This window comes from Sphaeramia orbicularis, chromosome 17, assembly GCF_902148855.1.
Source record: "Sphaeramia orbicularis chromosome 17, fSphaOr1.1, whole genome shotgun sequence".
In the NCBI taxonomy this organism is placed as follows: Eukaryota; Metazoa; Chordata; class Actinopteri; order Kurtiformes; family Apogonidae; genus Sphaeramia; species Sphaeramia orbicularis.
The window spans coordinates 47,108,761-47,135,418 of NC_043973.1; the positions used below are offsets into that span (position 1 = coordinate 47,108,761).

At 35.4% G+C, this 26,658-nt stretch overlaps 1 protein-coding gene across 1 annotated transcript in view; it reads right to left on the reverse strand.

Moving 5' to 3' along the window:
• Positions 1-26,658, reverse strand: part of astn1 (astrotactin 1) — a 982,704-nt gene that overhangs the window by 736,685 nt on the left and 219,361 nt on the right. The window contains 3 exon segments of the mRNA XM_030160213.1: positions 9,978-10,127; positions 16,556-16,698; positions 18,593-18,843. Coding sequence (XP_030016073.1) covers positions 9,978-10,127; positions 16,556-16,698; positions 18,593-18,843 — 544 coding nt within the window.

The following is a 26,658-nucleotide window of genomic DNA, read 5'->3' on the forward strand; positions in this document are numbered from 1 at the left end:
TTTTTTACTTGAATTAAGCAAAAAAAATCTTGAATTAAGCAAAAAATTATCTTCATAAATTATGCTGGTAAGATTTCTTGAAGTAAGATTTTCAAGACCTATTGTCTAAAAATAAGTTCTTATATCTCACTGAAAAGTTATTCCTTAGGTGATTATGTCTTATTTTAAGTGTGATGAGATATTTTGACTAGAAATGCCTGAGTGACATACTGGCTCTATTTGTAAACATATGGATTGTTTATGGTGGAGTACACTTCGAGACTGTTCACCGTGAGGGAAGAGATTCATGTGTGTACTGACGGAAAGACTTACAGATTTGTGATACTGTACTTTCTGGACTACTGGCCGCACTTGACTATAAGCCACACCCACCCCGTCTCCAACGTCTCACCATCTTCACTGATGCCAAGCTTACGTGCAGCAGCTCTATTTCCTTCTTCGACAGCTGGATCGATGGTTAGCCCAGAAAACATAGAGCCACGGGTTCACAGTGTGTGGAAAAAAGTATCGGCTTATAGACCGGAAATTATGGTACTTAGGCTATGACTCATGTTTCACAGATCTGATGAAAAATTGGTGACAAAAGCCATACGCAACTTTAATGAAAAGGTGATTCCATGTAACCTTGTTTAATTTGTAGGACATTTTACATAAGGGATTTTATGTTCATTAGTAAAAGGAAGCAATGGTTTAAGCGCTTCTATAAACTGCCAAGGATGGCATTGAGGCTTTGTCTTTAAAACCAAAAGACAAGGAAGAGGTGATGACGACAATGTAATAGTTCTAGATAAGAATAGCTTCAAATGTTCCAAACTGCAACAGGTGGTCGGTCTCTCAACAATTGTGTTTTCTAAAGGAGTTCAGTTAAAATGTCCCTCATTTTTTTCTGAGGAGGATGCAAACAGACCGAGTACAAAGATGTGCAATTTACTGAAACAGTAAGTTCATAGAAAGTCAAGACTAGACGTGACAAAAACATTTTTATAGTGCCATGACGCTTTACTTAAGGTTTAGAAAACAACTATAATTACAGTCAGTGAAAAGATGAATTCCATCTATCAACAGCAGGGACATTCAGCCTAAAGACAAGCTGCAACTCTGAAACCTTGGCCACTCAGACAAACGCTACAAGATGAGCTAAAACAATGACGCATTGCCCTTCTGGTATTTATCAAAACAATGAAAACATTAAAAAAAAAACAGCGAGTGTTCAGATGTTTTCCTGTCAGTTCTGATGTTTGGAGGAGGAGTTTGTGTTGCCTGTAATAGGGACTGGAATATTGAGACAGGATTGACCAGAAAATCAGCTGGAAATACCAGGCTCATGGACAGCCCAGACTATACATTTAGTAAACAACATAACCATAGAGTCACCCATTAGCTTTGTTATTGGATTTTTAGAGATAGAAGTGATCATATTTAGACAAATGGGGCGGAGCTGCAGGAGCGTTAGGGGTCAAGGGTGAGCTGATGCTAAACACAGGCTTGCTTAACTCTAAACTTCATCAAGCAATAACATCTTTTGCAATTTTATGATTATTAGTACGTTAAAAACTAAGATATTATGAACAAAGCAGTAATTTAAAGATGGATGACCAGAACACTTCTTAGGTCAAAATAAAATGATTGACACTAACCCATAAAGACCCAGTGTTACTTTTGTGGTAGTTCCGAAATGGATTTTTCTCTCTATTAAGTGATTTATCACCATTTATTTTAATATTATCCTCTGTATTATGTGTTTGTTCAATAAAAATGAGGTATTTTCCCATATTTAATTTACTGATCATGTAGATCACAGGTGTCATACATGCGGCCCGGGGCCATATCTGGCCCACCAAAGGGTCCAGTCCAGCCCATAAGATGAATGTTTGAAATGCAAAAATTACATTGAAGAAATTATCAATCATTGGTGTCAAAATCATTTTAATTCAGGTACCACAAACAGACCAATTAAATCTCAAATGGGTCAGACCAGTGAAATATTATCATAATAACCTATAAATAATGACAACTGCAGATTTGATCTTTGTTTTAGTGTAAAAAGTAAAATTACATGAAAATGTTTATATTAACAAACAAAAAATGTGAATAACCTGAACAAATATGAACAACCTGAAATGTCTTAAGAGAAGTACATGTAATTTTACCAATATTCTGCCTGTTACTAAATGTTTTATGTATTTGTAATTGTAATGTAAGTTGTAATGCACATGTGTAAATGATAAAGTGAGGCAGAATATTATAAAAATTGCCCTTGTTTTTCCGGAGATATTTCAAGTTGTTAATGTTTTTCAGATTTTTAAGGAAAACATTGTTGATGTAGTGTAATTTTACTTTTTTCACTGTTATTATTTTACTGGTCTGGCCCACTTGAGATCATATTGAGGTGAGTGTGGCCCCTGAATTATAATGAGTTTGACACCCCTGATGTAGATGTTTATAAAAGCTCAGATTAAAGTTAATTGACATAATATCAGAAACGGAGAAATATGAAGAAAAAGGTATTTTTTCAACAAAATGTATCATTAACTGAACAGCTGGATTAATGCCAAAATAAGCTACAATATGTGCGGGAGGCGGGGCTTGTCGTGCCTGGCACCATTTGTTCTGGTTAATTTTGGAATGTTTTAAACTAAAAATATTAAAAAGTCATTCATTTTAGTACAATTACAGAGGCAGCTATCTGCTATTTCTATCAACACCTCTCAGCAAAATGATAGCTACAATGTACAGCAATTTCTATCCCTGGACAAACTGAGAATAACAGTGTTAAAAGTGAATTAGAACTAAATCCCACACAGTCAGTATCTGTCAGCTACCACTATTAAACACAAGCCAAAAGGTGCAGCACACAACACTGCCATGGAAATCAAAATATTCACTGCGGCATGTTCACCCACAACTCAGCATGCACAGCAGGAACAAGTGCCTCTTCTAAACCAAATAACTTATTATGTCCACAGCTCCACATCTCTATAAATATGGAATGATTCTGGAGACAAGTCAGCTAGAGGGTAATAGCAGCAGAGTGACAATCTAGGCTGACATTAGAAACGGACGTATAATCAAGACGAGTCAATAGAAACAGCAGTAGCACATTTTAACAAGAAAGCAACTAAAAACTGATGGAAACACAATCATTACCATTATTTACAAAGGGAATAAATTACACTGAAAATAGGTTGAATGTGTCCTTTACAGAGACACAAAGACAGAATACTCAAATCAGAAGTAGTGTAAAGCGCACAATAAATGCTGCAAATGCTCGACAAAATGCTTTTGGAGTAAAGCTCAGGCTTCAGTCAATGCCTTGCACTCAGCTCAGCCATCAAGTGCACCTATTAAAATGTGCAATACACTCAAGGGATTTCAAAATGCACCACTCAGTTTTGAACTTAAAACAAGATGAGAATTTTTTGGGACCGATTTTTCAATACTCAGAGTGATTTTCAGCATCAGAAGTTGTGTCATGCTTCACTGGTTTATGGGTGTAGTCTTGAGTCTAAAAACAATAACTGTGGACAATCCGTCAGATTATTAGCATGTGCCAAACTGACCCAGGAATGAAATCTCACTTTAAAATGACTTCCACAAAAATGCCACGACTGGCACAACAAGACCAAGATGGGGCTGATGGTCTTCTGGAGGCAGGACAAACCAGGGTTTCTACAAGTTAAATTTAGGCCCAATCCCAATTCACCCCTTGCCCCTCCCCCTTGGGCCTTGCACTGGGCACTACCCCTTGAAACAGAGTTGCAAGGGGTAGGGGCTGAAACATTCCCCTATGAAATGGGACAACCCTTCGCGACCTGTTGCGTCATCAACAGTCATCAATGCCACTATAAACAGATGCGACAACTTTGTTTCCCAAAGTATTCACCATACTGTAGAAATCCACTAGATTTTTGCCGGAATGAAAATAAAGATAGCTTTGCAGCACCTGGAGGGTTCAAATTCAAACTTTATTAACTATTAGGGTCCAAATACATAAATAAATTAACCAAAGACTAATAAAAGAGGGTTTAGCAAAATATGATCCTTTTAAAGTTCCTAAAGTCCTCTTTCTGCTGCATGTGTGTTGGGCTGAATATTCTGTGATCATTTCTGCAAAGTTAGCGATAATTGGTTCCTAATTTCTGTATAAATTGTTGGGTTGGAACGAGTGGAACTGAGTCGATTAACATTACTTTCTTTGCAGTTTGGACATTTGACAGACACATTTAAACACAATACAACTAACAAGTTTATGGCAACATAACTTCAGACCCACCATATCAAATAAAATACCTTTTAAAGACTTTTTTAAGGTATTAAACGTAAATTTGTAAATTCAAGACTTTTAAGACTTTTTAAGACCCCACAGGAACCCTGACGAACCACCAGACAAGTCGCCATGACTCTGAATGTTCATTGTAGCACAGTGGTCCGACCATCCTCGCCCTGGTCGCCCATGTATCACCACCCGCAACCAAGACTGGCATATCTTTGGGACAGGTTCCAGACAGTGACGGCCGCAGCTGTAGAGACCAGTGGCACTGACAAGAGGCCTGTGCATCCCAAAACCATTAGAAATCATCTGCACAGGAGGGACTCAGGCCCAAAGACCCTACACCAGATGACTTTGCCAGGCCTACATGGAATTGACTTGACTAAGTTTTGTCATTTATGATATTGATGGTGCTTATGTTGAATGTATTGTTTCTGTAATGCTCTAATTGTTTTTGTTAATATAACAACATTTCCAGTACAAACCAATAAGGGACAGATATTTTCTTGTTATTTTAGTAAGTCTTAAATTGGTCCTTTTTGCAAAAATTCTAGTGGTGTGTTTTTAAATTCCTTGAGTGGACACCCAAAGCCTCAAATTTTTACCTAAAAAAAAAAATCACCATCTACAGTACAGTCATTTTAATGTAGGCATATTTAGACATTTTTTTGGATGACTCATTATTTATTAGGAGTACATGACACACTCATACTCCAAATTACTGACAGGAACCCTCATTTATTTCAAAACTTTTGGTTCATTGAGTCACTTTAGAACTAACTCTTAAGTCCTTTAAATGTGCTGACATATGGAGTGAAGCAAGGCACTTGGGCATCTTCAGCAAAAAGGGAAAGAGCCATTACCTTACCCGCCTCCTCCTCACACATGCACAGAAGTTGTCCACTGAGGACAACAATAGCTCTATCTGTGCATATTTTATGACAAAGATGAAAATAGTTGACTGGAAACACCAACAACAGTGACTCAAAACTGCATGAAGCAGATTTAATTGCCTGCTCGGAGAGGCTCATTCCTATGCAGCTGGCTTTTGAGAACACATACCAGTACCTGGAAGAATGGGGATTTCATAAATGGAATGTATATATGTGGATCTGTTTGTTGTTTGCGTACATAAGGGAACCAATACGTACTATTTTCACACACCAGGCTCATATGACTAATAAAGCAATTAGAATCGATGCGCAACAAAGTTATTTTTTTGTTCCTTCTTATTACTTTCTGGCTCCACATTCCACATTTTTGCTGTTAAAGAGAATTTGACCAAATGAAGTCGGATTTATTGTAATTATTTTTCTGTGCATAGAGCTTCAGTGTGAGTGTGTTGGCTGCAGTGGGGATGAATAAAGGAGACCAAAAGCTGATTCAAAGACTCTCAGATGCAGTCTAAGAGTGAAACAGACAAAAAGAGGCTGAAAAAGACAAGAAAAATCCCATTTGAGGCAGATCCAAAGAAGCAGAGGCTCTGGTTTGCACTGTGAATAAAGGAATGCTTTAATTTGCTGCTGGATTGTAACTAGAAACAGGAGTAATGGAGGAAGTCCAACCATGTTGTTCTAAAGACTAGAAGTCTGTGTAGGGAGATCAGGCTGGATACGAGGATCAACTAAACACTGGGACTTTAACATAGTAAAGAGGTGTTTGTCTAGTCTTTCAAACATTTAGCGAAGACTGTTTCACAGCCATTTTAACATGTTAACATCATCAGAGGTGTTTCTTCTTCTGCCGGTCCGAGAACCACATGGAAATTCTCCCAAGATGGAATCAGAAGGTAGATAGAAACATCATACGCAAATGACAAGGGTAGGAACTATATTCTATCCCAGTGTTTCCCAACCAGTGTGCCGTGAGAAATCATCAGGTGTGCCGTGGAAGATTATCCAATTTCACCTGATTGGTTCTGTAGGAGCAGCGTGATATAGATACATACGACTGCACGCACCAATGATCCACTCTAAGACAACAGTCTCCTGTTTCCGTTTCCAAAATAAAAGGGAAAGTGAACTGGCCCCGATGTGGTGTGTTCTGTTGATAAAGTTCCCTTAACCAGTGATGCGCGGATTAGCGAGTTACCCGCAAACCCCAGGTATCGTGTTGGGGCGGGAGGGTTATGTCTCCCATACTATTATACAATGGGCCTCAATCCGTAAACCAGGGGGGTCCATCCGTGGGGTCACTGAGGCACCCCTCTCAGCTTTCCATACCGAAAGCCCCGTGCACCCCCGATGGGTTCAAATTTACCTATACCTATATTATATTACCTATGTTCTCCTTTGACTATGTTCCTCAGTACCTATGTTCTCCCTTACCTATGTTCCCCAGTGCCAATGTTCCCCAGTCCAACATACATGATTAGGAATGTAGTTCCATATGTAGGGATGAAGGTCTACAAACCATAATTGCAGGCAGTGGTGTGGGTTAAAGTTAGGGAATACAGCACAGTGTAATGTAATATGAACACAGAGATGAATATTTCATCTAGGGGGAATAGAGGTACTAGGAAACATAGGTACTGGGGGACACAGATATGCTCCCCATTTGACTGACCAACACAACGTTCTCCATATGACATTGCCAAACCACTGATCCTTTCTCTGTTGGGACCCCTGCTGGGGCTAAAGTCGGCATGAACAGTGCTTTATACCTTTGACTCCCCCAACACTTAAAGGCAGAAAGCCTCAAAGACAAGCCGGGAAGGTAAACATTACTGTGTTGTTTGCAGTTCACTGGAACCGTGTTTCAGGTTTTCTCGGCAGAGAAGTTTTCTTTTCTTTTTTTTTTAAATATTCCAACTCTTCCATTCATCCTTCATTTGGAGCTGCCAGCAGTGCCTAGTGCTGCTTTCTGTTTGGTGTTGGGGGCATTCAGTCTTTGTTCTCACCCTCCATTATTGATAAAAGGGTTTGCCTGAGCGTTGTTTTCCTGCTCTTTTCTTCTCTGATTTGAGCTCTTGTCGCTGTTCAGGAAAGCCAGGGTGGCTGCAGGTGTTAAATGAATCTGTCAAGGTCGAAAAAAAGAAAGAAAAAAACAAGAAACCTGCTTCATCTTACGAAACCTAGGTGTCCCCAAGAGTCATGTTGGGTTCCCACTAATTGCGAAATAAAATGTAATTAAAATGGCTGATTGTTAGAACAAACACAAGAGACGTGGCTGTGATAAAGTGCACAGTTGGATACCTCAGTAGTGTTCCTGCCAAAGAAAATCTTAAATTCCCTTCTCGATTTGGTTAAAAAGTTCATTCCTCCAGTTTATAAGTAGCTACTAAAACCACAGAATTGGTTTTTAATTGGGCTGAGAATAAAGCATCTGGGCAGCCAAGTGTAGAGGAAAGTGAATTATGGTATGAGGTCAAGTGAAAATTTTCCAAAATGGCATTTGGAAAATGTCGCTGTGTTCCTTTTTGTCTTGTTTATCATAATGGGATAATGTCTCTCCGTTTCATTAACCGTAGCCTCTTCATTTCCCGTATTCATCAATCTCCTGTCACACAGTAAATCTCTTTCGCCATCATAGCTCAGGCAGCGTGAGGTGGAAGTGATGGGAGATGGAGTTCATACTGATGGAAGTGGTAAGTGCAAATGTATTGAGCAAAAAAGAATACCAAGCTTTGTCAAATAATGCGAGTGGGAAGATGGCTGGAAAGAAAATTAGTGCGAGTTCTATTGAAGTTACAATGCACTCATGTTGAGGCTTCACATTCACACCACATCCACACAAAAACATTTGTATTAATTCACTTTATAAAGGGCACTTTGTTCCCAGCAGCGTATGGATTCTAACTTTAGGTTTAGACTGCGTCCTGCAAAGAACCCCAGTTATATTTTTTGTGATAACTTTTATCATTGTACTCCTTGCTGTGCTATTGATAACTTTTGTCCAATGAGTTGAAAATGTCTCAGGGTCCTTGGGAGTTCTCCAAAGGGCATTCATGATGTTGTCGATGATTAAACCTGTGTGGTGGCATTCAGTGACTCACTGTGATTTCTTGCCTGCTGTAGAGCCGTGAGACATAAATTGTTTTTGGAGATAAAAGATTTGTGCAGGTAGGCATTGATCAGCTCCTACGTCCTGCACTTCAGAGACATTTTAGCCGAAAAACACATTATGACGTGCATAGTTTGAACTTTTCGCATTAATCTACTTACTACATTATTAAGTACAATTACTACAATAATGTACTTACTACAATATCAAGTACAATTACTACAATAAGTCCTAAAATATAAAGTACAATTACTACAATAATCTACCTACTACAATATAAAGAACGATTACTACAATAAGCTCTAAAATATAAAGTACAATGACTACAATAATCTACTTACTACAATATAAAGTACAATTAATACAATAATGTACTTACTGAAATATAAAGTATAATTACTACAATAATCTACTTACTGAAATATAAAGTACAATTACTACAATAATCTACTTACTGAAATATAAAGTACAATTACTATAATAATCTACTTACTACAATATAAAGTACAATTACCACAATAATCTACCAACTACAATATAAAGTTAGATTACTACAATAATCTACTTACTACAATTTAAATTACAATTACTACAATAATCTACTTACTACAATATGAAGTACAATTTCTACAATTATCTACTTACTGAAATATAAAGTACAATTACTACAATAATCTACTTACTACAATATGAAGTACAATTTCTACAATTATCTACTTACTGAAATATAAAGTACAATTACTACAATTATCTAATTACTACAATATAAAGTTAGATTACTACAATAATCTACTCACTACAATGTAAAGTACAATTACTACAATAATCTAATTATTACAATATAAAGTTAGATTACTGCAATAATCTACTTACTACAACATAAAGTACGATTACTACAATAATTTACTTACTATAATATAAAGTACAATTACTATAATAATCTAATTACTACAAAATAAAGTTAGATTACTACAATAATCTATTTACTACAATATTAGGTACAATTACTACAATAATGTAATTACTACAATATAAAGTTAGATTACTAGAATAATCTAATTACTACAATATAAAGTTAGATTACGAGAATAATCTACTTAATACGATATAAAGTAAAATTACTACAATAATCTACTTACTACAGTATAAATGTACTACAATAATCTACTTACTACAGTATAAATTTACTACAATAATCTACTTACTACAATAAAAAAGTACAATAATCTGTTTACATTTCAGTAATGTCTCCTCTTCTATGTTTATTTTATTTATTTATTTATTCATTTATTTTTTTTAATTATTATTATTTTTTAATTATTATTATTATCATTTGCACTTTGCTCTGTTTTCTGTTTTAAATGTGTGTGTTTTTAAATGTTCATTTCGACCCTGTGGATTATAATTTCGTTCATCATACTAACTACATGTTGAATGACAGTAAAGGAAATTGAAACTTGAATCTTGAAAAAGACACTGCACCATAATTGAATTTCCTGTTGACATGTGAAAAAAACAAAAACAAAGCCTGTGTTTGAATGTTAACGTCACTCACAGCCATCTTAGATTTTTAACAAATTAATACAACATCAGTTAATCACATATAAGTAGCTGCTGAATAAAGTGCATACTGGGGAAAACTGATGAAATACTGGTGTTTATTGGGATTTCTTTTCCTTTTCCTCCATCAGTCGGTGTGACTCACCGCGGGTGTTGCTGGAGAGACGTTTGCGTTGGCTGGTGGAGGTGTTGTGTGGAAGCAGAGTGTTCTGCTGGTGGTTGCTGTCGATGGGGCTCGTGGCGATGATGTTGTCCTTGTATTTGTTCATTAGAGCCAGCTTAGTGTTGTCACTCACTGTGAAGGAGACGGATGCAATTACAACCACACGGAGAGAACTGAGATGTTTCTATTTACAATGACAATGTTTTGCTTCTTTTTTTCACTGATACTGTTTTTTTGGTTTTTTTTAAACCAGAGCATCATGAGCAAGAAAGCCAACATACAACCGACAAATCACAAACCTTCACAGATCATTTCTCTATTCTTACACATGCACAGAGAAGAGGTCACATTTCATATTAATGCAAAATCAGTTTCATACAGATATTAACAGTCAAAGGTGTCAAACTGGTTTTAGTTCAGTTTCCACATACAGACCAAGATAAAAAAAACAATCATAGTAAAGTAATAGCATAATAACCTATAAATTACAAAAAAAAAAAATCATATGTATAAGTAAGGACAGCTACAAAATGTTCCTCTTTTTTAGTGCAAAAAAATAACATTAAATTATGAAAATATTTACATTTACAAACTATCCTTTAACAATAAAATGTAAATAACCTGAACAAATATGAACAACCTGAAGCCTGTTCCATTGGCAGATATTTTTTGCTTGAATTAAGCAAAAAAAAATCTTGAATTAAGCAAAATAAATCTGCCAATAGAACGAGTGAAAATTATCTTGGTAAGATTTCATGAAATAAGATTTTCAAGATTTATTGTCTGAAAATAAGATACATTCTTTCTGAAGTCAAGTATTCTACATTGGAAAAAATCTACATTTTACCAAGTGAATTTTTCTCACTTCTAGTCAAAATATCTCATCACACTTATAATAAGACATAGTCATCAAGAGTAACTTCTTAATAAGATATCAGAACTTATTTTTAAACAACAGATCTTGAAAATCTTATTTCAAGAAATTTTACTAAATAATTTTCACTTGTTCCATCGGCAGATTTTTTTCTTGAACTGACCAAAAAAAAATTTGAATTAAGCAAAAAATCTTGGATTAGGCAAAAATATATTGCATTAAGTAAAAATCTACTGAATTAAGCAAAAAAAATAAATAAATCTTGAATTAAGCAAAAAAACAGAAAAAAACAAAAAAAAACTCTGCCAATGGAACAAGTGAAAATTATCTTGGTAAGATTTCTCAACATAAGATTTTCCACATCTATTGTCTAAAAATAAGTTCTTATATCTCACTGAAAAGTTACTCTTTAGGTGATTATGTCTTATTTTTAGTGTGACGTTATATTTTGACTAGAAATGAGAAAAACACACTTGATAAGATTTTGATTTTTTCCAGTGTAGAATACTTGACTTCAAAAAAAATGGACAGCTACAGCCCTAATTGTTAGGGCCCTAATTAACCATACACACACTTTTTTTATCAGTGATTCCAGACTCATATTACTATAATCTGACGGGAGAGCAGCACTTTAGCTTCATTCACTTCTTGTATTTCTATAAAATACCGTTTTAATGGCTAAAGTAAAAAATAAATAAATAAATAAAAATCAAAGTCTAGGACACATCAAATGAATACAAAACACTGAAACAATTTGTATCTGTCTCTCTAATCATCAGAGGAAAGGTCAGAGCAGAAGGTGAAATTGTCATTGTTTTAGTCTGAATCCTACAACCGTTTTCCATGTGACCTCTATGGTGTTTATACTGTTGAATATTCCATGCAAGGCCGTTCGTCTGCATTTTCTATTTCTCTGGTTCATCGCTTTAACCATCTTAAAAGCATAATGCAGAGGATTACTCCACTCTGGGACGGGGGGGCACTTCGGGTTCCATAAGAGCACGGTGTGAAAGCTCCGTCATCATGACTGATCTCCTGACGACTCAGAAGAAGGAATCCACTGCTAATTGAAATTCTGAGGTACACATGCATCAAAACTGCTCCGCTTAATACAGCAACTCTCAAAGGAGTGGTGCTTAACTCCAACATCCACTGATTCACTGATTATGAAAAATATACTTTAAAAATGTTGGCAGGCGAGTAAGCCTTCTGATTAGTGTGAAAAATAAACTCTTTAAATGAACACCTGCAGTCTGATATAAATCAGGTGCATTACAGAATTAATACTCCTACACTGATTATTATTTTTAATACATCCAAGTGTTAAACTCTCAGCTTGTTGGCATATATTATAATGAATTCATACTATATATATATATATATATATATATATATATATATATATATATAAATGAACTGAATTACTTTTCTTTTGGACAATTACTTCAATTATTCTAACTGTCTTAGTATAATTAAACCAATACTATTTATTCTCATATTATCCACAAACCAATATAATCATATTGAGTGATTTTACTGCTTTAACTTATGTAAAAGAACTTATTTCTATCAAATGGTAAGCCTGTGACTTGAGATAAAGTACAATTACGCTTTAGTCTAATTTATTTTTATTTTATTTCATTAATTTTTAAAGCTATTGCACTTGGATTTCTTTATTTAACATTGCACAAAGGACAGAAAATTACACAAAGCAACATAAACATTCATTTGTAGTCATATATCTACTCACCTTATTCCTCAAAGTTTGAATTTTACTCTTCTTTTAGGTCTTTTTTTTTTGTTTGTTTGTTTCTCTGCTTGGCTAAGTTGCTAACTGTTCCTCTTTGTTCTCCGGCTAGCAGCTAACTAGCAAAAACTAAAACAAAATGGCTAAATTGACAGCTGTAAAAAAAAAAACAAAAAAAAACAATAATAATAATAATAAATACAGCGAATATTATGAGACAAGTACAATATGTTTGGAGAGAACACCATACTTTACCATAATGTCGATAAAAACATGTCTTTATAAAAGTGGTTCTAAATATTTCTTTAGCTTTTAAGCTCCATTATCACCACAGAAAGACGTGAGCGCTAGCGTTAGCTAATGCATAATATTAGTCATTAATCTGCTGTTACTGAATCCAGTACATTCTACCACTTTATATTATGTTTAGGAGGAAAGAAAGTTTCCTATCTACTCACCTTATACCTCAAAGTCTGACATTTTTCTTCCTTTAGGTCTTCTTTTGTTTTTATGCTTAGCTAAGTTGCTAACTGTTCCTGTTTGTTCTCTGGCTAACAGCTAACTAGCAACAACTTAAACAAAATGTCTACATTGCCAGCTATGAAAAAAAAAAAGCAAATATTATGAGGCAGGTACAAAATGTCTGCAGAGAACACTGTTCATGACCATAATGTTAATTAAAAAAACATCTTTATGAAAGCATCTCTTAATATTTCTTTAGCTTTTAAGTTCCATGGTCACCACAGAAAGATGTGAGAGCTAGCGTTAGCTAATGCATAATATTGGTCATTGATCTGCTGTTGCTGAATCCAGTACATTCTACCACTTTATGTGATGTTTAAGAGCAAAGAAAGTGGATGAAGGTGGTAAGTGAAGGTCTAATTCTTAAAAGAGAAAAAATGAGTAGAAGAAGAAAAAAAAAAAAAAGACACAGTTTGGTGCCAGCTCGCATTAGCAGTAGTTTCCTATCTACTCGCCTTATACCTCAAAGCCTGAATTTTCTTCTTTTAGGTCTTTTTTTATGCTTGGCTAAGTTGCTACCTGTTCCACTTTGTTCTCTGGCTAACAGCTAATTAGCAACAACTAAAACAAAATGGCTTAACTGCCAGCTGTGGAAAGAAAAATACAGCGAATATTATGAGGCAGATAAAAAAAATGTCTGCAGAAAACACCATTCATGACCAAAATGTCAATAAAAACATGTCTTTATAAAAGTGTTTCTAAATATTTCTTTAGCATTTTAAGCTCCATTATCACCACAGAAAGATGTGAGAGCTAGTGTTAGCTAATGCATAATATTAGTCATTAATCTGCTGTTACTGAATCCAGTACATTTTTCCTCTTTATGTGATGTTTAAGAGCAAAGAAAGTGGATGAAGGTGATAACTGAAGTTCTAATAAAAAAAAAAAAAAGACTCAGTTTGGTGCTAGCTCACATTAGCAGTTGTTTTAACTGCAGATTTTTATGGATTCATACCTCATACAGTCGGTAAAACGACACAGCTGAGGGAAGGGAAACCTGAGGGGCAAAAGAACCCTTCCGCCGTCCCTCTAGAATGTAAAAATGCGGTGTTTCATCTTGTTTTGCCAACGCTAACAAGTTGTCATGACGTACTTTGAGTCTCTATTACCTTCTGACAAGGATCAGTGTATTAAAAAGTGTCATCCACTGGGGTTGGATTGTTTGTCCATACATTTGAAAAGTCTGGGCCGATGATCCGAGTCAGTGGTCTGAAGTGTCATTTCCACACATCTGCTGCTACTTCATGGAGTCTCCTGGTAAGGGACTATATCACTTTTGCTATAGATATGATGAATTAAACATCACATAATTTCAGTACCTGACATTAAATAGACAAATTAATGTTGTTGGTCCAATATGAGGTGAGGTTCTTGTAGTTTTGCACAGAAACAGGCAATAGACATGTCCTTCAGACGGAGAGATTTCATTTTATGCTTGGAGTACATTAGAGCCAGCCCTTTTTTTTTTTGTTTGTTTTTTACATATACCATACTCTGTATATAACTTTAAACAATACTTCTGCTTTTGTACTCAAGTATCTGTACTTCTACTTAGGTACTGAATGTGTACTTTTGTACATGTTACAAGGAAATCTACATAAATTACAAATGTAATACAAAGTTCACTAGCGTTTAAACAATTAATCTCATATACCTGATACCCCTGATACAGTCTACGATTGTTTGTAAATGGTTCTCATTACATTAAACTGACCTAAATGAAGTGCTGACTGCAGACATACACACTTTGTTGTTGGGTCCCATAATCTGTCCAACTTGTCCTCTCTTCTGATAGCTTGAAGCCATTTTGTCCTCCTTTGTGGTTCTATATTATTATTCAGTAAAATGTAAAACTTTAATTGGTGATTTTTTTGTTTATTTGCGGTGCAAAAGGGCGCACAGCAACTCTTTGCCATTACGGCTAATTTCAGAGACCTGTTTGTTTTCCCCCTCGGCTCTAACCGGATGTGATGACGTTTGTGGGCGTTCCCGTTGTTGCCGACTGTATCTACACCTCAAGGTAAATAAAGTAAAACTTTATGTCTACATGGCCCCATTTAGGGTTTTAACATATTAAGAAATGGACCGATGTAAACGAACAATTACAAGAAACAATATTTTAGTCACTAAAAGAGGGAAAGACTGTTCTATTCAGCAGTAATTGTACCATGTCTGTCTCCTAAACCATGTTTCCGTCCACTGAAGGTAAATAAAGAAGTTAAAGTAATCCAATATACAGGCTGCGGTGTTGTTGATTGATTAGACTGTGAAATGAGTTTTACAACATCATGAAATCAGACTTAACAAGTAAATTACTTAACTCAAGAATTACTTCATTTTGGTCTCCACCACTTCCTGAGGAAAGTCTGTAACTCTATAGCTCCACTGTGTTTACAGTATAATAACTGAAATTATAAATCTCTAAGCATTAGTATTAATTTGGAGCTGTGTTATTAGAAAAATGAGAATTTCAATTAAATATTCATTTTCTTTTAGCTCATATTTCTCTTAATGAACTCATTCTAGTGGAATTCTACATTTATTCCTCAGGCTACATTTTGTGTTTAATGTGTTAGCACAACTTTTTTTTTTTTTACACACAAAAAGGCTGTTTGTTGTTGAAAAAGGACAACAATCCAACTGCGAAATATACTGGAGTTAAAGAGATTACATTAGATTAGATTAGATAAGATTAGAGTTAGTTATTAATTATTATTACTACTACTTTATTATTACTATGTTATTTGTTGTTTCTGCTGTTTTTATACTTATTGCTATTATTTTCTTATAATATTTCTTAAATGTGTACATTCAGTGTTGTGATGCTATTGGATCATTAATGTTCAATCTAATCAAATCTGTTACAATATTATAATATGCACTATCTATCTATCTATCTATCTATCTATCTATCTATCTATCTATCTATCTATCTATCTATCTATCTATCTATCTATCTATCTATCTATCTATCTATCCATCTATCCATCTATCTAGTTTAATAATTACAGGACAAAAGTTTTAATAAAGTGATAAAAGTAATGCAATTCAAGTTTATTTGTATAGCACATATAAAAACTACTTCTGTTGACCAAAGTGCTTTCCAGAAATGCAAGTAATAGTAGTTGTAACAATGATATAAGTAATATAAGTAGTAGTAGTAGTAGTAGTAGTAATAATAATAATAATAATAATAATAATAATAATAATAATAATAAACAATTTGAAAATGTTTTTGACTTCAACAAAAAAAACCAACATGGCACACTGAGTGAAAACAACAGAAAAATTACGTGTTTCTGTGAGATTTTTACGAGCCTGACAAAAGATATAATATTGTTTTCCCATCTGGGTTTAAATGCTGTTTTCTTTAAATATTGTGTGTCCACTGTCTGTCTGTGCGTCATTTTCACCTACCAGGTGCCAGGTCCATGTTGTTCTTGTCGTTGCAGCCTTGGAGGGAGTCCAGGGTCCGAGTGACTTGGCTGGCAAATTCCTCTCCACCGTTCATGCACTCGCGCTGCAGGTGGTGACGCAGGTCGGTAATGTCATACTCGTACCTGGGGATACAGTAGAATTCAATTAGTTTTACATTATCTTGACTTATCTAAATTGGAAAGAATATCACCAGCCACTACTGTGCTTGATGGAGCAGCCGCAATTTGAGAGTACAGATAAGGTAATGCCTGTATGCTTTCTAATTCCAAAGGACTTTTATAATCTTGTGCTTCAGAACTTCAGATTGAACAGTTTTAAATTGCTTCATCTTGTTGCCAAAGAACCAGCACAACTGGTTTCTGTTTATTCCCATGTACAATGATCAGACAGAACACTCTGACACTAACAGATAAAGTGGGTTTAATGTTATTTCATTCCAATGGGACACGATTGGAACAATATTTAATTAAACTATATGGACAAAAGTATTGGGACACATCATATCTACAGCTGGAAAATGTCCTGTTCATGATGATTTAAGATAAAAACATCAATATTTATATTTATCACAATATAGCAGCTAGTAGATGAACAAGTCTCATGTCCTTTCAAATCACTTGATTTACAATATTTTCGGCCTCATAGCATAAAGGTCATACACTGTATGGACAAAAGTATTGGGACATGTTGAATTCCGGTGTTTCTTTTCTAACTGGGGTCTGGGATAATAATAATAATAATGGATTCGATTTCTATAGCGCTTTTCAAGGTACCCAAAACAATAATGAATAATGACAAATGTCATAATATGGTTTCATATTGTGATAAATAATGTATGTTTTGATGTTTTTATTTCAAATCAGCATAAACAGGCTTAGAGTCTGGTTTTGACCAACTCTATATATAAAGTGTCATGTGATAACTTTTTTGTTGTGATCTGGCACTATATAAATAAAATTTGATTGATTGACTGATTTGATTGGTTTTCCCCTGTAAGTCGCTTTGGAAAAAAGCGTCTGCCAAATGCATAAACATAAACATAAAAAAACACAAAAACGACATATTCCAGCTGTAGATATGATGTGCCCCAATATTTTTGTCCATATAGTTTATAAACATCAATATTTATTTAAAGTTTAATGGGGGATTTTTCTTCCTCAGTTAGATGTGATGAAATTAAATGGTTAGTTATGTTAGAAAAGTATTATTTACAGTCAGAGCATGAAAAATATTTTCGAAATTTAGAGGAAGAACATTTAAAATCATAGTCATGAATAAATTAAAAAAAAAGAGAGAGAAATTAAGTAAAACATCTCTGAGGGATTTTGGAAGCAGAGATCATTTCAACAAAACTAATGCAATGCAATGATATATTCTGACATTTGTCATTATTATTTTGTATCCCAGACCCCTGTTAGAAAACAAACACCTGAATTCAACTTGTCCCAGTGCTTTAGTCCATATAGTGTATGACTTACGCAATTATGCTATGAGGCCAATGATATTGTAAATCAAGTGATTTGAAAGGACATGAGACTTCTACCTCTACTCACTGCTGTATTGTGATAAATATAAATATTGATGTTTTTAGCTCAAATCATCATGAACAGGACATCTTCCAGCTGTAGACATGATGTGTCCCAAATACTTTTGTCCGTATAGTTTAATTCAATATTGTTTCAATTGTGTCCCATTGGAATGAAATAATCAACATTTAAACCACTTTATCTGTCAGTGTCAGAATATCATTACAATATACATCTACATTATAACATTTGTCATTATTGTTTTGTATCCCAGACCTGTTAGAGAAAAAAACACCTGAGTTCAACATGTCCCAATACTTTTGTCCATATAGTGTATATGCAACCCAGTGAAGACAGGTACCATTATTATGAAATAATCAACATAATTACTACTTCTCCTGTCAGTGGTCAGAATGCTATGTGCTTTTTGTTTTGCAACAGCAGATACAGATCGAATCCCACCCCCATTAGATCCAAACCCACCACATACCCATCCAAAATTGGCGTCTCCCGGATGCTGAGGGTTCCACTGGAGTTGGGCCCCTGACCCCTGGAGTTCCTCAAACTCTCCCGAGCCTGGCCTCCCATCAGCACCGAGGGGATGTAGTGGATCTCATTAGCCGCCTCGGCGCTGGCACTCTTCTGGGGCTGAGGGATGCGGCGGCGTTTACACCAGCGCCTCCGGGTGTAGAGGATCAGGACCAGGCAGAGGATGGACAGCAGAAGGGCGATCATCCCACCCTGAGGGGAAGAGGGTGGCATTTGGAACAGAGATTAAAAAAAAAAAAAAAAAAAAAATGAAAGAAAGAAAGAAAGGAGAGAAAGAGAGAGAGAGCAGAATAAAGCAGAAAGAGTCAAAGGCGAGAACAGAGTCAGTGAATCTTGCCAAGTGGAATATGGATCAAAGTCAAAGCCGTGATGCCAACAGCACAATCTGAAAAAAAGGTTACAGCTGCAATTTGGTGAACAACACCCACAGTGTTTGGAAGCCACTGTAGCTCTCATGCTAGTGCAGTCAGTTCACCTTGAATGTTAAGTATGGGAGAGTACATACATCTGCTCTTGACTGATGACTAGTAATTTAAAGTCATGTGGAACATAAGTGAGGGGTCGGCCATTAGAACCCTTTGTGATTTGTTCCCTTTTTATATCACTCCTGAAAGTGATAAAGATAATGAACGCCCCGCAACTTTAAGAACAAGACCAGTATGTGTTACATTAAATGGACTCATATTACTGTGTTTTTAACTGATGTCTTTCACGATACTGTCAGATACTTTTATATATTATAATATTTATGTGATTGGATCTGGGGATTTACTTTGTTCACATTCTCAGTTCAAACATTTCCAACTGCTTCAATGCTTTGCTACTTCTTTTCATTTTAGTACAGTGTGTCAGCTGGAAAGGTTTTATACATTAAAAAAAAAAAAAAAGCAATAACAGGCCTACACACTAGGCTATGCATATAATCTGATTTAAGCAGATGTTTCAGAAAAGGGACAGGGACAGGGATGATAAGTTTTCTTCATCCTGCTCCTTTCCAATCATTTAGATTGGAATGAATGAATAAACAAAAAAAAAAGCCCCAAAAAGAATAAGAATTCAACAATTCCGATTCCATTATTGATTTTGCTTCTCAGTCTGATTCCCTTATTGATTCTCATTGGGTGAGGAAATAATAGAGTACAAACAGGTTAGTTTGCATTAACTGTCTTTTATATTTCCATCTCTGTACAGAAAATATAACATATACAGTATGCACAAATAATAATAACATATGACAATAGGCCCGGTTCAGGGGGCAGCATTGTATAAAAGAAAGTGAAAGTGAAACTTCACCTCATTTCCTTTCCCCTACCTTCGGGAACTTTTATTTGAGGGGGTAGGACATTTGTTGCCCCTCCTAGAACTGGAACCAGCCTAGCATTCACTCTACCGCTAGATTCACAAGTGTCGCTAAGTAACGCATCAAATACGTGACATTCCTGTAAATGAATCACATGCTGTGAACAAATGTTTGAGCAGATTAGAGGGATTTCCACCTTTGAAAATGGAACCTTTGACAGTGTTACAAGTGGCCCTGGGGCCATCTTTACACCTGAAATATAGCCATATTTTGGACAGTTTCTGCCTCAACACCATGTTGGCTGCATTCTAAACCAAAACAATGCAACATACATGTGACATCATCACGCATGTGCAACGAAGGCAGAATCGATAAGTAGAACAAGGGAAAATGTTCTATCTGCACTCTTCTCTTTTACTTTATTTTAATTGATTACCTCCGCCAAGGAGGTTATGTTTTTGCCAGGGTTTGTTTGTCTGTCTGTCTGTTTGTTTGTCTGTCCGTTAGTGTGCAACATAACTCAAAAAGTTATGGACAGATTTTGATGAAATTTTCAGGGTTTGTTGGAAATGGGATAAGGAAGAAATAATTAAATTTTGGTGGTGATCAGGGGTGGGGGGGCCCACGGGGGGGGCCACTGATCAGCCTTGGCGGAGGTCTGCGCTCTCCGAGTGCGTCTAGTTATTTATGTTTTATTGATTATGTTTTAATTGTAATTGTGTGTTTTTAAGTTGTCTCTTTTCCATTTTTGTAAAGCACTGTGAATTGCCCTGTGGATGAATTGTGCTATACAAATAAATTTGCCTTGCCTTGCCTAGAATCGTTAAGCAGGAAGGCAAAAGATTCCAAGGAACTGAGCTACTGGGAATCGGTTCTCAAAAAGAACCGATTCTCAATTCCCGTCCCTAATTCTGTTCCATTTTATTTTATTTTATTTTATTCTACATAAAAACTAGAGCAAATGATGAATGTTTCCTGGAGGAACAATAGAAATGGAAGTTCAGGTGATGAAGAACACTATTCCTTATAAAAAGCTCCTGCTCCACATGTAGGCGTCCGATTCGCATCACAGACCATGAACATAGCAAACAGTTCAATGCATCTCCAGCTCATGGACACAGAAGTCATCCATGTCTCCGAATATCAGATGCATTCTGGGAAGAGCTGATGGCGGATGACTGGGTCAGGGCGTACGACCGCTCTCATTCCCCTGATTTTCTGTCTGATTTTAATGGCGTATACGGTGGTTTTTTGGGGTTGTGGATGGAGCACCTGCGGGCGTGGAGGACTGGGAGTGGGCTGGAGATGGACAGATGAAGGGCGGACGGTCTAGCCTAAGGACGGGTTCTCATGAGGGACACAAAGAAAGCAAGAGAGTGAGATAGAGGGAGAGCGGAAAAGGCGAGACGGTCTTGGCAAGAAGCAGGATGTGGATCAAAGTGGATGTAAGTCAGAGGCACACAGCCTGTGGAAACACTGGAGACAGACAAGCGCTGTCAGTTCACATATCAGCCCAGATCTGCTCCAGAAAAGCACATCTCATCTACTTATTCTTTATCTTATTCCATTATTTGCATTTAAAAGGTTATTTTCAGTGATAATTTATCAGGAAAAAAAAAAACACAGGAAGGAAGAGATAACGCACAGACATGACCGTAATGGGAACTTTCAATGCTGCTCGTACAGTAAGAGCAGTTTACCAAAAGGAGCGTCAAACATAAGGCCCGTGGGCCAAAACCGGGCCGCCAAAGGGTTCAATTTGGGCCCGTGGGAGCACTGTAAGCCCGGAAGTTGTATTTACTAAAATGCTTTAATTACAATGTACTTAAACAATTTAAGTTTTATGACATTACTATAAAATGTTCAGTATATTATATAGTGGACCACATTAGTCCAACTCTGAGGTCCTTACACTGGCTGCCTGTCCGTCAGAGGATAGACTTTAAAGTTCTGTTGCTGGTCTATAAAGCTCTGAATGGTTTAGGACCAAAATACATCAGTGACCTCCTGACCCAGTATGAACCCACCAGACCCCTCAGGTCATCTGGATCCGGTCTGTTGTCAGTTCCCAGAGTCAGAACCAGACATGGAGAAGCTGTGTTCAGCTTCTATGCTCCACATGTCTGGAACAAACTTCCAGAAAACCTCAGATCAGCTGAAACGCTCAGTTTATTTAAATCCAGGTTAAAGACTCTCCTGTTCTCAGCTGCATTTGAATAGAGTTTTTATTCATCAGTTCAGATCTGCACTGTTCCTTTTAAGCCAAAAGTTTTTATCTGTTTAATCTGCTTGTCACTTTTATCTGTTTATCTGTTTTACCTATTTAACTGATTTTTGTTTGTTTGTTTGTTTGTTTGTTTGTTTGTTTGTTTTTCTCATGCCTTCGGCTGTAATGCTTTTAATGTTTCATGTAAAGCACTTTGAATTGTCTTGTACATGAAATGTGCTATATAAATAAAGCTGCCTTGCTTTGCCTATATTCTACTAATTTGTAGACATAGTCAAAAGTACGCAAAAGTTTCAGTTGAATGGATTTAAATTACCAAGTTTTAGTCATGACCACACCTTTGTATCTCTACATTGCATAGTGGGTATTGGGCATGTTGTTGAAAATGTGTTATTTTTCTGTGCAGGGGTTCAGCAGGGTTGTGGTGTTAGTGTTAATTTGGACTTAATATGTATATGGTAATGTTTATTGGCCTTTATGTGTTTGTTTTTGTATTTTTGTAGAGCTGCACCATGAGTCAGAACCATAGACCCAACAAGGGCTTTACTGTTCATCTAACATTGTTCTTGTACAATGGAGATCTTAATGCCTAGCCACATCAAAAGCACTTCCTGTACTGGCAAATGATACTGGGCTAACTTCCATCCATGCTATAATATATTAAGTTGAATAATTATACAAAGCACTTTATATTGTAACAGATTTTAATTTAAATCAGCTTGGAATTTAGTAAAAATGAGCTGATGATATTGAGACTAATGATTATACAAAGCAATTGACATTGCAAAAAATTTGAAGTTAAATTAACTTGGCATTTAGTGTGGTGTACTTAAAATAGCAATTCCATTTCTAATCAAGCATTTAAGTTTAATACACTCAAGTTTTCATTACTCATTGCTTAATTTTTTTAAGGCAACAAGTTACCTCCGATTTTTTAATTAAACTCAATTTATCCGGTCTTGCAGTGAGGAATTTGTGAAATACAAAAATTTAATTACAGTTACAGGACGTTATTGACTCAACTAACTTACCTGGTTAAATAAAGGTCAAAGAAAGGTTAAAGAAAATAAATAAATACTGAAAATACTAACAGTCAAGGATGTTAAAATCATTTTAGTTCAGGACATACAGACAAATATGATGTCAAGTGGGTCAGACCAGTAAAATACTATTATAAGAGTAACAACCAACTTAAAGGTGCATCCATTTGCACTGGCTTTCAATACAAGTTTGTGTCTTATTCATGTTATCTACTGGTTGTTTTTTTAGATTCTGTTTATCCTATTATTGTGCATCTGTTTAATCAGTTTTAGGATATCTTCTATATCTATATATTTTTATTAGGGCTGTCAAAATTAACACGGATTAATCCATCATCATGATTAATCTGATTAAAAAATTCTAAAACTATTAGCCCATCTGCAGCAGGATGACTCTGAACATCTCTGCCAACACATTTGGGTCAGTTTGTCCAAGTAGAGTTAGTGTCACATGAACAAATGGTCAGGTGATCCGGTAGTGACAGGCAGCAGAACCAACCCATAAAGATGAAAGACACTTGTGATTAATCAAAATTAATCCCCAGCAACCCTGTGATTGATCTGATTAAAAATTGTAATTGTTTGACAGCACTTCTAGTTTTATCATATCTTGAATTTCTACCTATATCTTTGTAAAGCCATTTTGGGCACTTTGCATTGTTGTAAATGTGTTATGTAAATTATTATTATTGTTGTAACCTTTATTTGAGCAGGAAAAAAGCTCACAGAGATTAAAAATCTCAGTGAGTTTACACAAAATAGAAATCACAGCCAAACATCTACACTAATAATATACATAAAACACACTGAAAGTCAGTTCTAAGACCATACATAAAACACTAAACTAAGAACATACATATAAAACAACACTAATTTAAAAGGTTTTAAAAGTATAACAACAATGTTCCTTAAAAGCATCTCAAAGTAGAACCTGATTCAGTCAATTACAAAATTATATACATCCACATTTATTCTTGTCCACATTAATTTTAAAATGACTTTCAATGTATTTAAACAGACCAGTTCATTCAGTTTAATGTCCTTCTGTAGTTTGTTCTGTTCAGTGGAACCAGAACATTTAAAAGCTTTCATTCCCAGTTCTGTTCTGACTTCTGGAACTCATAGATATAACAGATCCTGGGACTGAAGACTACTTATTTAAGTCATTCCAACAGATGTACAGCAGCAAATATGATGAAACCAGACATTTAAATATATTTACAGATAATAGAATACCAGCGTAAACTTGACCTTAGTAACCTATAAATAATGACAACTCCAAATTTTTGTCTTTATTTTTGTCTGAAAATGTAAAACTACATGAAAATATTAGCATTCACAAATTATCCTTTCACAAAAGAAGTGAATAACCTGAACTACCTTAAGAAAAATAAGTGCAATTTTAATTATATTCTGCCTGTTATTCAATGTTTGGTGTATTTGTAAATCCACTGTGATCTGCAAGTTTTTTTGGGTTTTTTTGTTGTTGTTTTTTTCATGTTTTTTTATTGCGTGTCCTTCAACCTTATAAACCAATGCAATATATAAAAAAGGAATGATACACTTCTTTTTTAAATATATATATATAAACATAAATGAACAGATGGACAAAACAACACATAGGGCATTTCACATGTTACAAATTAAAACATAAAAGTATGGATGACGGATGGATGAATGAATAAAATAAAAATAATAATAATTTATTTTATTAAAAAATTAAAATATACACATATATACATATTCTCACATACGCATATAAATATAGTGTGATCTGTAAGTTGTAATGTAGATGTGTAAATGATAAGTAGATAGGCATATTACTGTTAAAATCGCCTTTATTTTCCTTAAGAAATTTCAGGTTTTTCAGGTTCAGGATAGTTTGTGCATGCAAACATGTTCAGAATGTAACTTTTTTTCACTAAATCATAGAGAGGTTTAGCGTTGACATCATTTCTAGGTTATCATGCTATTATTTGACATTGGGTTGAATGCGGAACCTGAACTAAAATAAGTTTGACACCCCTGCTCTACATCCTCTACATCCTCATCTGACGCTACACGGCTACGAAGCAGAATCAAAAACCATTGAGCAATTTGAAAAATGTCACAAAGAGTTCTGAAAATGCCAAGGTGACAGCAAAGTAGAGGGAAAAAAGAAAAGTTCCACCAGAGATGGGAAGATAAAAAGACAGAACTGCTCTCGGTCTGAAAATTACAAGCTTATTTAAAATTAGAACAAAAGATGTGGGCAAGCCCTCCTCCCTCTAGCCAGGTGCACTTAGCTGTTCTGTCTGCACTGACAACCGACTTCATCTGACACTAATACAATTTCCCTTCCCTTCCCTTCCCTCCCCTCTGTCACTGAACCATAAGGATATTATGAGAAAAAAAAAAATCAACTGTAACCAAATGCAGCGAGACAACAGGAAAAAAATGAGTATAGGGAAAAAAAACGAGAAAAGAATTAATTAGAATTATACTGTGCATCAATTCAGGCAAACAAGCAGAGTTATGGAATGATAAGCAAAAATGATGAAATGAAAAATGGATTTTAATCAGCAATTTACATTAAAAAAAAAAAAAAAATCCCCTTTCAAACGCACTAAGAACTGTGAGGCTGAATAAAAATAACAGATTTGGATGCTCATTATTAATTTAAATTAGCAAAAGTAGATAGAGGCCTATTTGCATAAGTTGTTTGCTTAATCTGCATAGTCAAGGACATTAACAAATGACACCATGATATGGGCCACTTATGCAGTTAATCTGCATGCACGCCGGTCCGAAAGGAGGAGACGCTCATGTGGTTTGAACAGGGTCAGTGTCAATAAAGCAGCTTCTTACTCATATTCCAATCAAATACATGCATTTACAATGGATTTTGCTGCTATTCATTTGCACAAACACAGCATTCCACTGTACATACTGTTTTTGTATATGTTGTACATATTCCATAGAGCAGTGGTTTCCAACCTTTTTTGGCTCATGACCCCATTTTAACATAGCTAAGTTCTGGCGACCCCAGACATTCAAAACGGAGCCTTTTTTGTTGTTGTTGTTAGTACTCTTATTATAATGTATAAACCCATGACCATATGCTCCCCTACAGTCTGCAGGAGATGTCTGAGCCCAGGCAAAGCCATTATAATTGAAGGGGAACTGAAATGTACAAGAAAATGAAGTGTAGAACGAACAGAAAAAGCCGGTGTATCTTTGTTACGGGGGTACATCTATGGAATAATCTGGAGCAAAACTTAAAAATGTCTTTTTCAATTTGTGCATTTAAAAGGATGTATAAATCCAGTATAATAACAAAATATAGAACATTATCGGAATAAGTGAATATCTAGTTATAATAAAGATGAATGCATAAAATAAGATATTATTATAATTCAAATCAAATCAAATTTTTATTTATATAGCGCCAAATCATAACA